General features: G+C 40.2%; 1 protein-coding gene across 3 annotated transcripts in view; it reads left to right on the top strand.

Moving 5' to 3' along the window:
- The window catches only part of LOC115778091 (solute carrier family 25 member 44-like), a 55,194-nt gene extending 47,548 nt beyond the window's left edge, over nucleotides 1-7,646 (top strand). The window contains exons 1-4 of one of the 3 annotated variants that reach the window (XM_030726111.1): nucleotides 1,812-1,938; nucleotides 3,328-3,996; nucleotides 4,172-4,299; nucleotides 6,282-7,646. In XM_030726111.1, coding sequence (XP_030581971.1) covers nucleotides 1,899-1,938; nucleotides 3,328-3,996; nucleotides 4,172-4,299; nucleotides 6,282-6,473 — 1,029 coding nt within the window. In that variant the 5' untranslated portion in view covers nucleotides 1,812-1,898 and the 3' untranslated portion in view covers nucleotides 6,474-7,646. Of the gene's footprint in view, nucleotides 1-1,811; nucleotides 2,084-3,327; nucleotides 3,997-4,171; nucleotides 4,300-6,281 lie in introns of those variants that run through there. The other 2 variants (XM_030726114.1, XM_030726115.1) reach the window with 2 other exon arrangements.
- Nucleotides 7,647-13,735: the final 6,089 nt, after the last annotated feature.

Raw genomic sequence — 13,735 nt, 5'->3', positions numbered from 1 at the left:
GTCTTCCTCTTTTCCTCTTGCCTGGCAGCTCCATTTCAGCATCTTTTCTCCAGTATATCCACCATCCCTCCTCTGCACATGTCCAGACCATCTCAGCCTTGCCTCTCTAACTTTGTCTCCAAACTGCTCAACCTGAGCTGTCCCTCTGATGGACTCATTTCTAACCTTGTCCATTCTGGTCACTGCCAATGAAAATCTTAAACTGGCTTAAACAGCATGTTGTTTATAACAGGCAAACACCACACAGGAAAGCGTGACTGTGGTGGAGAAGATGAGACCACACAACATGTTTTATTGCACTGTCAGAAAAATGAGGCTGAGAGAAAACAACTGATCCAAAACCAGAAACTGGGCCTTATTGAAGAAGAAGAAGTAGAAAAGAAGAAGAAACAGCTTTTATTGTCCCACAGAGGGGAAATTTGGGTGTAACAGCAGCCGCAGTTATTATAAATATAAATAAAGATATAATAATTCACACTATTAAGAAAAGAATATATATAAAATCAACAAACAATATTAACCTTAATACTACTAATAATAACACTATATACAATGTACATGATAGATTTCAAAAGAACCCAAGAAGTGAAAACTATCATGCCATATTCGGTTTTTAAGAAAGACTCATTTGTGTCAGGATTTGAGGGTTTTTTTTTTTGTTGTTGTTGTTGTTTATTTGTTTTGAGCGATATTGTAGTCCACATGCTATACCAGTTGGTGGCGGCAATGCTCCATTTCGTTGTTTGCCAACCACCAATAAAATTGAAGCAGAATTTGTCATGCCATCTGTGGACTTTTACATACAAAAGGCAATAAAAGGAAAGTCCAGTCACACACTTATTCAGTACATTGCACAGTTACTTGATGAAGCGGTACACAGATAAGGTCATAATAGTTATAGATGGGTCAAAAGATCCAGAGTCTGGGCGCACCGGTGTGGAAGTCTTCATCCAACAACCTGGAGTTTCTATTAGGAAAAGAGCAACAGATTATCTGTCAGTATACACTGTAGAACTGGTGGCCATAATGCTGGGTTTACAGTGGGCAGAAGGAAACAATCAAGAAGATGTACTTATTGCATCAGATAGCTTGTCAGATCTAATGAGTATTAGATCTGGGAATTTGTGTAGATTAGATGTATATGAAATATATTATAGTCTGCAAAGCTTGTGAAATAGGGCTGTAAAAGTGGGTTTTCTTTGGGTTCCAGCACAGGTAGTTGTGAAAGAAAATGAGGATGTGGATATACTGGCTAAGCAGTCATTGGAAGTGTAATCTGTTGATTTACAGATACCACTGAGTAAAGCTGAAGTCAAGCGCATTATTATTATTCAAGTCTGGAAAATATGGCAGGAGCACTGGGACATTTGTGACACAGGAAGGCATCTTTGTAATATTCAAAGGCATGTTGGTCATGGGAAGAGAGTGAGTAGGAACCAGAAAGAAGAGATAGTAATCACTCGTCTTCGATTAGGACACACAGGTCTTAATAAAGCTCTCCGGTTGATAGGCAAGCACCCAAATGGACAGTGTGCGCACTGCACTGAACCGGAATCAGTTCAGCATGTACTGTTAGCGTGTCGGGCACATGACCGGGAGAGAAAGGAATTGATGGAAACTTATAAACAGCTGAAGATTATTTTCACATTGGAGGTTCTTCTTGAAAAGGGGCTGTCGCAAGTTTATGGTCATTTGATGAATTTTATGAGAAGAACGGGCTTAATAGACAGAATATAAGGGGTTTTTTGTTTTTGTTTTTTTCCGTTCACTTCCTGATCCACACCCCAGTCCAGTAGGTGGCGGTAATGCACCTTTAAGCTGGTTTGCAAACCGTCTGTAAAACCACAAGAAGAAGACGTGCAGCGTGTGATTGGCTGTTTGAGCAGCATGGCGTTTGAATGGGAGCAGGAAGATCTCTGCCAGTTAGCCCACTAGCTTGTAAGTGGTAAACTCCATGTTTTCTTGTCTTGTAGCCACTCACCGACGCTAGTTTGAGTTACACATTTTTAATCGGTTGTTGATGCGACGTTTCATGCTTGACTTACACAAATCATATGACTGAACTAAACATTGATCAGAATAGGTAAGTACTCGCTGATCTATGCTAACGTTGTTTACTCCAGCGCTAGCTCGGCGTGAGCTAAAAGATGCTAGCTAGCAGCGCTAACCAGCAGGTGGCAACTGGCACGTTTTGGTTTTTTTAGTGTGTTAGTTGCAATGTTAAGTTTAAGTGTTGTTTTTTTTTTTTGCTGAAACGCAGCCGCTCCTGCGGCTGGTTGGCTTCACCTTAGCTCAGGATCGCGGTGTTCTCTGACAGTGGGGTCAGCGACATTCTGCTGTGATGTGTTAATATCTGCGCTGTTCAGACATTTGTAAGAGTATGACAGCCACACGACTCTGTTTTTGCCAAAGCCACATGTTTTGGGTTTTTTTTTTTTTTTTTTAAGATCAACCTTTAAGCTTTGGGGCGCTAGTTTGTCTATGACATGACCCTTGAACTTCTTCACTGGCAGTCACTGTTCATCAAAAGTTTTGGTTTAATGGAAGTCCGTGAGACTCAGAAGCATGAGACTTTTTGAATTATTGAAAATTTCTGAAAGAAGATTAAAAAATGACTGAGACATGGCAATTCTAATGACAGTGATTTTCGCCTTTTTGTCCCAGACTTTGCATTACAGAAGTGCATACTTTAGGTCGGGTCCTCTTATGCAATCCTTTCTAGTTTTGTCATTAGTCATCAGAATAGAACAAAACTTTGGCAATTGGGGTTTTTGGCATGGTAAATCAAATGAGCCCAACAAAATTGATGAAAAATATAGGGATTGTTGTGAAATTCCAGTGTAAACCAATGTTGGGTAACACCCGCACCCAACAACACCTAATTTGTAAATGTTTGTATATCTTCAGATTATTTTTGGAAGCACAACACTTAGAAATATATTCAGTGATAGTGATAAAGTCACGCAGTCTCATTCATATTTCCCTGAACGCTCGCAGTGCAGCCATCAGTGTCTAATAGAATTTGATCTTACTACGTATGCGGGAGTCACCACGCTGGAATTCACTGAGCTCCTGTGAGCGACCCATTCTTTCACAGATGTTTGTAGCAGTAGTCTGCGTGCCTAGGTGACCTAAATTGGAGAGGTTATTGATGCAGTCAGGAGGATTTTCAATCCTCCTGATTGCATCAAACCTGATGAAATCAGGTTTGCGTACAAACCCCACAACACAAAAGGGTTTTATGTCACAAAGTGCTTTTCACAATGAATATTTTAAAAAAATGAATAATGTGTTTTACAAAAACTGTTCTGTTATTTTTTGTGTCAGGCAAGAATCAGTCTGATGAGGGGGCACCTACGGCTGGCAGGATGCAGCAGAAAAGGAACATCCAGATCATCGAGTGGGAGGACCTCGACAAAAGGAAGTTCTACTCTTTCGGGTTGTTCATGACAATGACAATCCGGGCCACAGTCTACCCGGCCACGCTGATCCGGACTCGACTGCAAGTGCAGAAGGGCAAATCGCTCTACGGCGGCACTTTTGATGCCTTCTTCAAGATCCTGCGGGCGGAGGGGGTGCGAGGCCTGTATCGCGGCTTCATGGTCAACACCTTCACACTTATCTCAGGCCAGGCATACATAACCACCTACGAGCTGGTGAGGAAGTATGTTTCGCAGTATTCTGAGGACAATACGGTCAAGTCGCTGGTGGCGGGGGGCTCGGCCTCCCTGGTTGCTCAGAGCATCACTGTTCCCATAGATGTCATATCTCAGCAGCTGATGATGCAGGGCCAAGGGCAGCACCTCACACGCTTTCGGCTTGACTCTAACACTGAGACTGGAAAGCCAAAAAAAGTGTTTGGCCAAACCAGGAACATTATTGCTCAGATTTTTGCTGCTGATGGCTTCAGGGGTTTCTACAGGGGATACGTGGCTTCTTTACTCACCTATATCCCGAACAGTGCTGTGTGGTGGCCTTTCTATCACTTTTATGCTGGTAAGTGCAGTTTCTTAATCTTGATCTTATCTTAATCTTAATCAGTTTCTTAATCATTTTCTATCTTATCTTTGTCTCTGTGCTCTGAGTGTTTTAGTACATTTGTAGTGAGAATGAGTCCTTCACGCCCCCACCATGTGGTTAATAAAATATCTGCATGTGTGATGTTCTACAGAGCAACTCTCTAAACTGGCTCCCAGCAACTGCCCTCATCTGATTTTACAAGCCATGGCTGGACCTCTAGCTGCTGCTACTGCCTCCACTGTCACCAATCCAATGGATGTGGTCAGAGCCAGAGTCCAGGTAAGTTATTGTGCATCTGTCTCAGCAGTATTGCCTTCATTGTGAAGTCATATGGTGCTTATCTCTTTAATGAATGACTTGCATGATAGAAATCAATTAAAAAAAGTTATTTCTGTTTGTTTAATTTGTCTGTGAGGGGAAAAAAAGAAGTTCAAAAGCCAAGGAAGTGTGAGACAAAAATGAATCACTATTGAATAGATGCTGGATTGAGATCTGGTGACTGTAGAGGGGATTTGTGTACAGTGAGCTCATTGTCATGTTTAAAAATACAGTCTGAGATGGTTTGATGGACTGCAGTCATCAGGAATTGGTCAGCGACTGTACATGGGTGCACCATTTCACCACCAGCCCGTGCGTTCACATTTTTCACTAAATATGAATGTTAAAAGCATAGACTGTACATAAAAGAAAACTGCTTTTTGTCAAATGGCCAGCAGAGGGCGGCTTGTCTGTTTGCAAAAAAGAAGCCTGTGTGTAGAAGTCAATGTAAAAAGGACCCTTTGGCTTCTTTAAACAGTGTCCTCTGTAAACACTTCTCTGATGGGACTAGGGTCTTAGCTTTTAGTTTGATGTGTTATCGAGTACAAAACAGTGTTCATTTAGTAAACTATGGTGTCATTAGAAGGGAGGGGGGCATGGCGGTGTGCTGTCGGCATCGTCACCTCACAGGAAGTAGGTCCTGGTTTCAAATCCATTGATCAGCTGGGGCCTTTCTGTGGAGCTTCGCATGCTTCCTCCACACTGGCGTGGCGTCCTCCCCACAGTCCAAAGACATGCATGTTAGTGATTCTAAATTGGCCATAAGTGTGAATTAGAGCGGTCTGTCTCTAGGAATTTGTTGACATCTTTAAGTTCTTATATTGAGACTGTGATTATACTTCCTTAAACTGAGGAGATGATATTCTCTCACTGATAAATTCAAAAACTACAGCAAAAGTATCCAGAAATTCATGGGAGGATGTGACAGTACTGAACAGGCCAATGGTAGATGGACTAGTTTATATATATAGTGCTTTTCTGCTCTAGCTGAGCACTCACAGCGCTTTATACAACACGTTTGCATTTACCCATTCACACCCATTCATACAAGCACTTCCTTCTACAGCTAAGTGCTTACTATCTAACATTCACACCCCGACAGTTGCATCGGAGAGCAGCTGGGGTTCAGTATCTTGCCCAAGGATACTTTGGCATGCAGGCTGGAGCAGCCAGGAATCGAACCACTAACCTACCTCCTGAGCCACAGCCACCCACCAGTCACAGTAGTTGGGTGCTGCACTGATGCGACATGTATTTACTTTTCCAGGGATGCGCAAGTCAGGTTACAGAATAGAGTTCCAGGGGGGTTCCAGAGGGGTTTGCAGTTATGAAGTAGCTATGGTGTTGTTTCAACACAGAAGTCAACTGTACAGGGTGTACTCTACTTCTCATCCCACAAAGGCTGGGATAGGCTTCAGCGCCCCCCCCCCCCCCCCCCCCCCCCCCCGACCCCCCCCCGACCCCAAAGCAGAAGATGGCTGGATGGTCTCATTAGAGTCAAAAGCTGAAAAATCAAGGTACCACACCATCAGGCCATGTCCTTGTTTTTTCAGATCCACCCTATTCTTCTTTTAAGCCACACTCTCTAAACCGTAGAGATTTTCTGTGAGTTTCAAAGTCGCCTTTCTTCTACATTCTGATGCTCCGTTTGAAGTTGGGTGTTGTATAGTTCAAGATCAGGTCCAGCTAGGGAAAAAAAAACATGACCAAAAAAATAAAATCTTTATTTAATTTGATGATGACTCTCGATTTTATTTTTCTTGGACTAACTCCCAGTTTCTGTTTTAAAAAAAAAAAAAAACAGAAACTTTACATTACTAAACATAACTAGGGTAATGTTTGACTCCACTGATTAAATTCAGCATATTACCCAGCCCCACACCTAGATGTGATATGGGTTTGTGGTTCTAAATAATAATGGAACATGTATTGCATGTGTTTAGGTTGAAGGAAGGACCTCGATCATCGAGACGTTCAGGCAGCTGATCAAAGAGGAGGGTTTCTGGGGATTGACCAAAGGACTGTCCGCGCGCATCATTTCATCCACACCCACTGCCATCGTCATGGTGGTCGGCTATGAGACACTAAAGAAACTGAGTTTGCGACCAGAGCTGGTGGATTCAAGACACTGGTAGAAGATACCTGGACAGGCATCGTACGGACCATTTATTGTGCCAATTTTTTGGCCCTCATCTTTTAGTTAGTTTATGTGTAAACACTGAATGAAAGAAGGGTCTGTTTTAAATACATCTAACAGCCTTGGGATCAAAATTGAGTAATTTAAACACTTTTAATTTGAAATTGTTCAAACCAACCTGTAAAACCTGTAAAAATGAATTAAAAATATTAAGCGGGTTTACAGTTTGTATGTGCTGCTGCTTAACAGAGCCTGCTGCTGGTTAGTACAGATTAAACGGTGAATGCAATTTAGTTTCAGTAATGGAGGGCACATAAAAAGTAATGCAGCTTAATGGGATTTTATACATTCTAATGTTTTGAGATGTCTGTGATTGAAAGGCCCGTTGGAGGATCTTTGCTGTGGAGAAAAGAGTTGATTGCTGTTATTACGTTTGATTATTTATGAGAGTAACCAGTAACCTGTGTTTGCACTGTTCTGCCAAAGCCACCAACGTGTTTTGATGAGAGTTTGGATAAAAGGTCCTTTGAGTGGAGATGACACATTTACATCAGCAGTAAACAAATCTTTCCCAAGTGTTTGTGTCCTTATGTTCGCCTTATGTTTTGTTGCCGTTCTGCAGTTGCAGTTTTTTATTTTATTTTTTTTCTCTTGGCCTTTTTTTTTTTTAAAAAGCCGCCTTCATTGTGACATTAAAACAGCCAGTTCCTATTAGAACAACACTAAATGTTAGAATCTATAACTTTAAAATAAAAATTTCATTTAAAGTTGTCATGTAGTTGACAATTTCCAAAAACATGGTGCATAACGTACAATATTTTATCTACACTTTTTACTGAAATTAGTATGCATCTTTATTGGCATTGTAGAAAATAGCGCTGTGATCAGGCTGGCTAGTAAAAGGCTCATTTAGTGTTTTAACAGGAAGGTGAGCACAACTGGAATATTTCCATTAGGCTGGGCTTGTGAGGCAAAACTGGCTGTGAACTAATGCTGTTTCCCTGTTGTGACAGTATGTGTCTGAGTGCAATAATGTGAATGTTTTGTCCTGTTCAGCACAAAATGTATTTATATATTTCCTCTAAGTTGTGTGAATAACATTTTAAAATGATACCTAATTTATTTTTTCTTTTGCAGGTTTCTTGAGTTTAGGGGAATATGATGATTAAAAGCTGCAAAAATTCAAATATTTTTCTGATTTTTTTTTTTTTTTTCTCCAGTTTCCTTAAGAGGAATAACTGAGGATTGTGGCTGACAGTGTTTTTTTTTTTTTAATGAATTATAATTGCACAGGGAAATTAACCAATTACAAAATAATAAAATATTTATTGACTAAAACTCAGTGGCCACATGGCAGGGCTGAGAAATTAATGCAAAGTTGTGTTTCAGATTGATTTTCTTTGTGCATTCTAGAGTGACTAATGAAAGTGATATATTTTTGTCTTTTGTTGTGAATCAGAACCTGACTATCTCACGCAGAATACATGTGGATTCATATCATGTGTGTGTTCAGGTATTTGTTCAATAAAAAACAGAAATTAAGGAGTCTGTTTTCACTGTGAGAAGCACACCAGGGTAATGGATTAGATCCGTGAGTAATTGGAGCATGTTCTGTTAAAACATTCAGTGGTCTGAGATATTTTTGGCTTTTTATTTAAGTGTACATGTGAGGGGGAACTAAATGGGAGCTTCTACTGATGTGAAAACTTAATTTCAACCCCAGTGTTGAGTTGTTTTTCCTGATTTCTGCTGAAAATCTGAAATCCAGAACCTCAAATTATTGAAAATGTTCAGTTTGGGTAAATTACTATTCAAACAGCATAAATACCATGTATCTCTCTGTCTAGTTCAGTACACGTATCCATAATCATGGGGAAGACAGCTGACAACATTTGGCTAGATGATGATCACTGACACCCTCCACAAGGAGCATAGGTCACAGAAGGTCATTGTGGAAAAGTTGATGGGAATGGAAAAGTGTTTCAGGAATCACCACAGCCTTTCAAGGATTGTTAAGAAAAGTTGTTTCAACAACTTCACAAGGATTGGACTGAAGCTGGTCATCATTAAGGACCGCCACCACACAGGCATCTTCAGGAAAGGAGCTACTACTGCCCTATTTCTAGTTTCAAGCTGCTCCTGAACCAGAGACAATGTCAGTGGCTAAAGAGGAAAAGAACTGGACTGTCCTCTTTGTAGATGAGAGGAAATCAAGGTCCTAGAGTGTGGAGGCACAGAATCAGAGGTGTCTGAAGTTTCCCCAGTCAGTGAGGATTTGGGGTGCAACATCATCTCCTGGTGTTGGTGGTTGTCGATCCACTGTGTTTCATTCAGTCCAAGTTAACACAGCTGTCTGCCAGGAGAGTTCAGAGCACTTCATGCGTCCATCTGCTGACAGGGCTGGACTGGTAATCGGGCGTACCGGGCATTTGCCCGGTGGGCCGACCGTCCTCAGGGCCAATGTTGTTGGATTTTTTTTTTTTTTTCAGAGACCGGCCCACAATTCAGAGGGGGCGGCCCATTGGCCCATCTTCAATATAGACAGTGGATGGAACCAATCAGGATATAGGATGAAAGCAGCACCACCCTTTCTCTGCGTAGTACCCTGTAACTCCCGCTAGTCGTTTCAGTGTTGAGCGTTGCTAAAGGAGAGGTAACATGGAGAAACAAAGCAGCAGAAAGGGGGTGTGGAGAAGTTACGTGAGAAGAAATAAAAGAGTGTCACTGTAGATGCTACAAAATGTGTAAAGATCACAGACATGTTCGCTGCTGTATCCTCCACGTTCTCTGTAACAGCAGTGCTCCAGCAGCAGCAGGCTGTAGGCAGAGTCGGTCAGAGACATAGGCGACATATGCGGCTGACCACCAGGGGGCCCCCAAGCTCACCCACATTTGTCATGAAACTCTTGGTTTTTTAAATTTTTTACAAATGCCAATTTCCTAAAAGAAAGAAGAGACTATTCTAACTGTGCAGATTTGTCTACTTGTAACAACACTAATTTAATGAGTAGGCTACACTGTAATATTTCTGTCTCAGGCTGATACTGAAAAGCTAATTCATGCATTTACTACTTCTAAGTTGGACTATTGTAATTCATTATTATCTGGCGGTCCTAAAAGGTCTCTGAAAAACCTTCAGCTGATCCAAAATGCTGCAGCTAGAGTACTGACAGGGACTATAAAGAGAAAGCAGATTTCTCCCATATTGGCTTCTCTTCATTGGCTCATAGTACCATATCACCCCAACAGAGCACTTTGCTCTCAGACTGCTGGCTTACTTGTGGTTCCTAGGATACTTAAGAGTAGAATGGGAGGCAGAGCCTTAAGCTTTCAGGCCCCTCTTCTGTGGAACCAGCTCCCAGCTTGGATTCAGGAGACAGACACCCTCTCTATTTTTAAGATTAGGATGACTGTTGGGTTTTCTCTGTAATTATTGTAGGGTCTTTACCTTGCTTAGGGCCCTTTCAAGGCTTGGGCCGGTTCTGCTGTAGGTGAAGACAGCAGCAGCGGACAGGGAGAGGAGCAGCCAGAGATGCAGGCTTTGGAAACCGAGGGACAGAGTGAGCGGGAAAGTGTAGTACGTAAGCAGATAGTAACATTAGGATAATACAGGGACTTTGAGGTGATGGAGGTAACGTTAGCTCTGTTACATAAGAATGATGAGCAATGGCAATTGATCAGTATAAATATTATTGGTATTTGCATACTTCCCAAAATCTGGCAGCCACGGCACCTTAATCTGATAAAATAGAAAACGGTCAAGGCCGAGAAGTGTTGGACGAGCAGCGAGTGTCCACTTTAGGCTACATCATAGCATTTTAGATATTTAGGTTTAAGGTGTGTTGAAAGGCTGCACAGTAGTTTGAAACTGTAGCCTCTATGCTGGTTAAACATGTGTTAAAAACCACTCAAACAGGTGAAATAAGAGATTTTAAAAAAGCTAAATGATAAGTAAAAGCTTTGCAATTTAAGCATTAATAAAGTAAGTGTGAAAAAGTATAAAAGTATTATTAGCAAAGGGGATGCTCACATTGAATAAGAGTAAGACTGTGTGAAATGCTTTTAAGACATAGTTGCGGGCCGGTCTAAGTCAAAAATGCCAGGGCCGATTTTTTTGTCCCAGTCCAGCCCTGTATATATATATATATATATATATATATATATATATATATATATATATATATATGGCTAAGGCAGGAGTCCAGTTTCATACTCTATCATTTAAACTATGTGACCAGAAGACATCTGAGCTTTGGAACAAAACTTTTCATTCACAAAAGTTTCAGGAGGCAGTTATTTTTGCCCACGAAGCTCTAAAACTTGACAGCACAAGACAAGCTCAGCCACTTCTTATCATGTAGCTGGTGAAATGATAGACATTTATTTACTGTGAACTATGATGAATGACATTCATTTACTAAGGAGCCAAATATTCCCTAGAGATGCCTCAAGAATTAAATGATGATGTTGTTTCTTTAACTGGATGCATAACGAACCAACTGTTTGATCACAGGTTTGTCAGGTCATCTTAAAATATAGTGAAATGTTTTTCACATCCTTCTTTTGCTGCCTTCACAGCCCCATTCTTTTTTATTATTGTTTATTAGTGATATCTTTAATGAAAGTCTGCTGACAGGATACCCTTTATTTTTGTAAATATTTCACTTTATTAACATTAAAAAACTCCACAGCTGCAAAAATGTGTTATTGTAGACTTCAGAAACAGTAAGTCACAAACCACAACAGCAGCTGCTCCTTTTATAGTGTGTACATATTTACGTGTAGTTCAGGCTTTCACCTCATCCCATTTTTTTTCTGACACCTTTCGGTGGTTGTAACATATTTTTATTGAGCCTCTATTCTAAGTAATACAAATGTTGAAAGTGAATTATTTTTCAAAACTACACCTTTGAATCTGAAATGTCACTAGAAACTAAAAAAAGCTGGTTATTATTCATTTGAGGATGTCTGGTAAGTATTGTATGGTTTTGTATGATTACAGCTGCTTGTCCCTGGAGACAATGGAGATGAATTTCACTTTGCCTCCTCCTCACGTTACAACTAGACTGAACTTAGATTAATATAATTTAATTGATGCTCACATCCTGATCTGTGAAACTATGATAATTGTTAACTGCAAGCAAAGATCCAGTTTGTAAACTCAGTTCAATTTTATTTTATCAAAAAGGAAAGAGCTTAATGATGACAGCTGATAAAGAGTGAACTTTTCAGATATAGAGGGGATTTGTTTTCATTGATAAAGATTAAAAAGGCATTATGCCATCATCTGAGCACAACACAGGTAGTAACTAGAGCAGATGGTGAATGCAGAGGTGCATTTAGCTGCTCGAGAGCACAGGATCCCTTCAAGTGAAAATGCTAGAAGTGCTTGAAGGGACAAAAATACACCAATAAATAATTGATGATGGTAGTTTTGGAAGCAATATTAACTATTACAAGTTATTGATGACCTTAAGAAAAGGAAGCAAAAAAAAAAAAAACCACAAGAGCAGCTGTATTCCTGTGCATTTCTACATATTTACATGCTTTCCTTTCCTCTCAGTTTGCATGTCTTTCTGCCACCTGGAGGTTAGTATAAAGTATTTTCATGGTCTTACATTCTTTAAAAGTATATTTGACACAACGTTTTGCTGGATGACATCATTACTGTACACACCTGTGGAAACAGAAATCTTAAACAACTGCCTGACAATTCAGCATTTCTTTATTAGTGTGAATCCACTGAAAGCTCCTTCCAGCTGCAGCATCAGAAGTACAGAAAAGATGGTTGATCTTATAGCTGATCTGATGAGAGTTCCAGCAAAGACAGAAATGCACATCACATCACAGAGGACTGATTTACCGATTCACTCTGCTGACAGTGAATCAGCAAGCAATCTGAAATTTCTAAATGGCTGCATATTGTCCAATTAATGTGACTCTCTTGCTTGAAGTCTGTAATTCTACACTGAACTCTCTCTTTAGTAAATCTTTGATATATGAATTTCCAATATTTCTCATTCCCATCCATGCCAATCCTTTCCCTGCAGACTGTCTGATCTAAGCTGTGTGATATCTGCCCAAAAATTAAGAGACCTTACAGCTGATGGACAGATGCTGACCTGGCTGCAGAGTAACAGAGGCTGGCTCTGTCAGCTGTTCACAGAAAATTGTTTGTTTACAAGCTTTCAAATTTTACTACAAAAGAATGATGACTGTGATAAACTTTGAGAGAGTCACAGATGCAAAAGCAGCAGAGCTCCAGAAAAGGTTCGTTGTAGCTGGTTTGCATAAAAAACCCAACCTCGTTTTCAGGTTCTGCACATGAAGTGAGAATGAAGACCCTGTAGGAAAATAACTTAAAGGAACTGAAACTGTGTGAGAATGTGCAAAATAAATCATTCTTTTAGCACACATTAAAACCACAAGAGAATAACTTTATATTGCATAAATTCATGCTTTAAGCAATATTACATTTTCCCCTTATCATCAAGTTCTTTATCAGATATCAGGCATCAGATATTTTAGTTTTATTATGGCCTAATGGATATGCATTTAACCCAAAAAATACTGACAGATAGTGCATTTGGTAATATATGTTAGCTGTAAGATAATATATGATTTTTGTCTTTCTAGGTGTCTGTCTGACTTAGCCTAAGCTATACAGAGCAAGGCAGGTTGCATGACACCTGCAAACAGAATACAGAAACAACAGATTAATTGTTCACTGACCCAAATAAATATATTTATGTTAAATATTAGGATTTTTGAATATTTTCAGCATGTCTCATAGTCCTTCATATAAATTGTGTGATCTACACTCACTACACACTTTACTAGGTACACCTTACTTGTAATTGGTTGGATCCCCTCTTGCCTTGAGAACTGCCTTAATTTTTTGAGGCACAGATTCAACAAGTTGTCCATGGTGGACATGAACATGGTTATCCATTACCGCCATGAAAAACAGTGCTCACTGCTGTATCATAAAAGTTTTCTCATAGATACTATCAATAATTGCTTAGATTTATTTGTGGCTGTAGACTGCTAAAGCTGACAGTGTGGACCGCCTCAAATAAAATAAAGCTGCAAGCGGTGATGATCGGGCCCTCGCACCCGACGGTGTTCTTTGGTGTATGATTGAAATCCCATATTCAGAGTGTTGTTACAGCAACACCGTTCGACACCGTTCTGTAAAACCTTGAATAAGTTTTGATGGGCTACTTGTGTAGATGATCTGGAGCCATTTTGGTCTCACTG

This window comes from Archocentrus centrarchus, chromosome 3 (assembly GCF_007364275.1).
Source record: "Archocentrus centrarchus isolate MPI-CPG fArcCen1 chromosome 3, fArcCen1, whole genome shotgun sequence".
NCBI classification, from domain to species: domain Eukaryota; kingdom Metazoa; phylum Chordata; class Actinopteri; order Cichliformes; family Cichlidae; genus Archocentrus; species Archocentrus centrarchus.
This window is presented reverse-complemented; position numbering and strand designations above follow the sequence as displayed.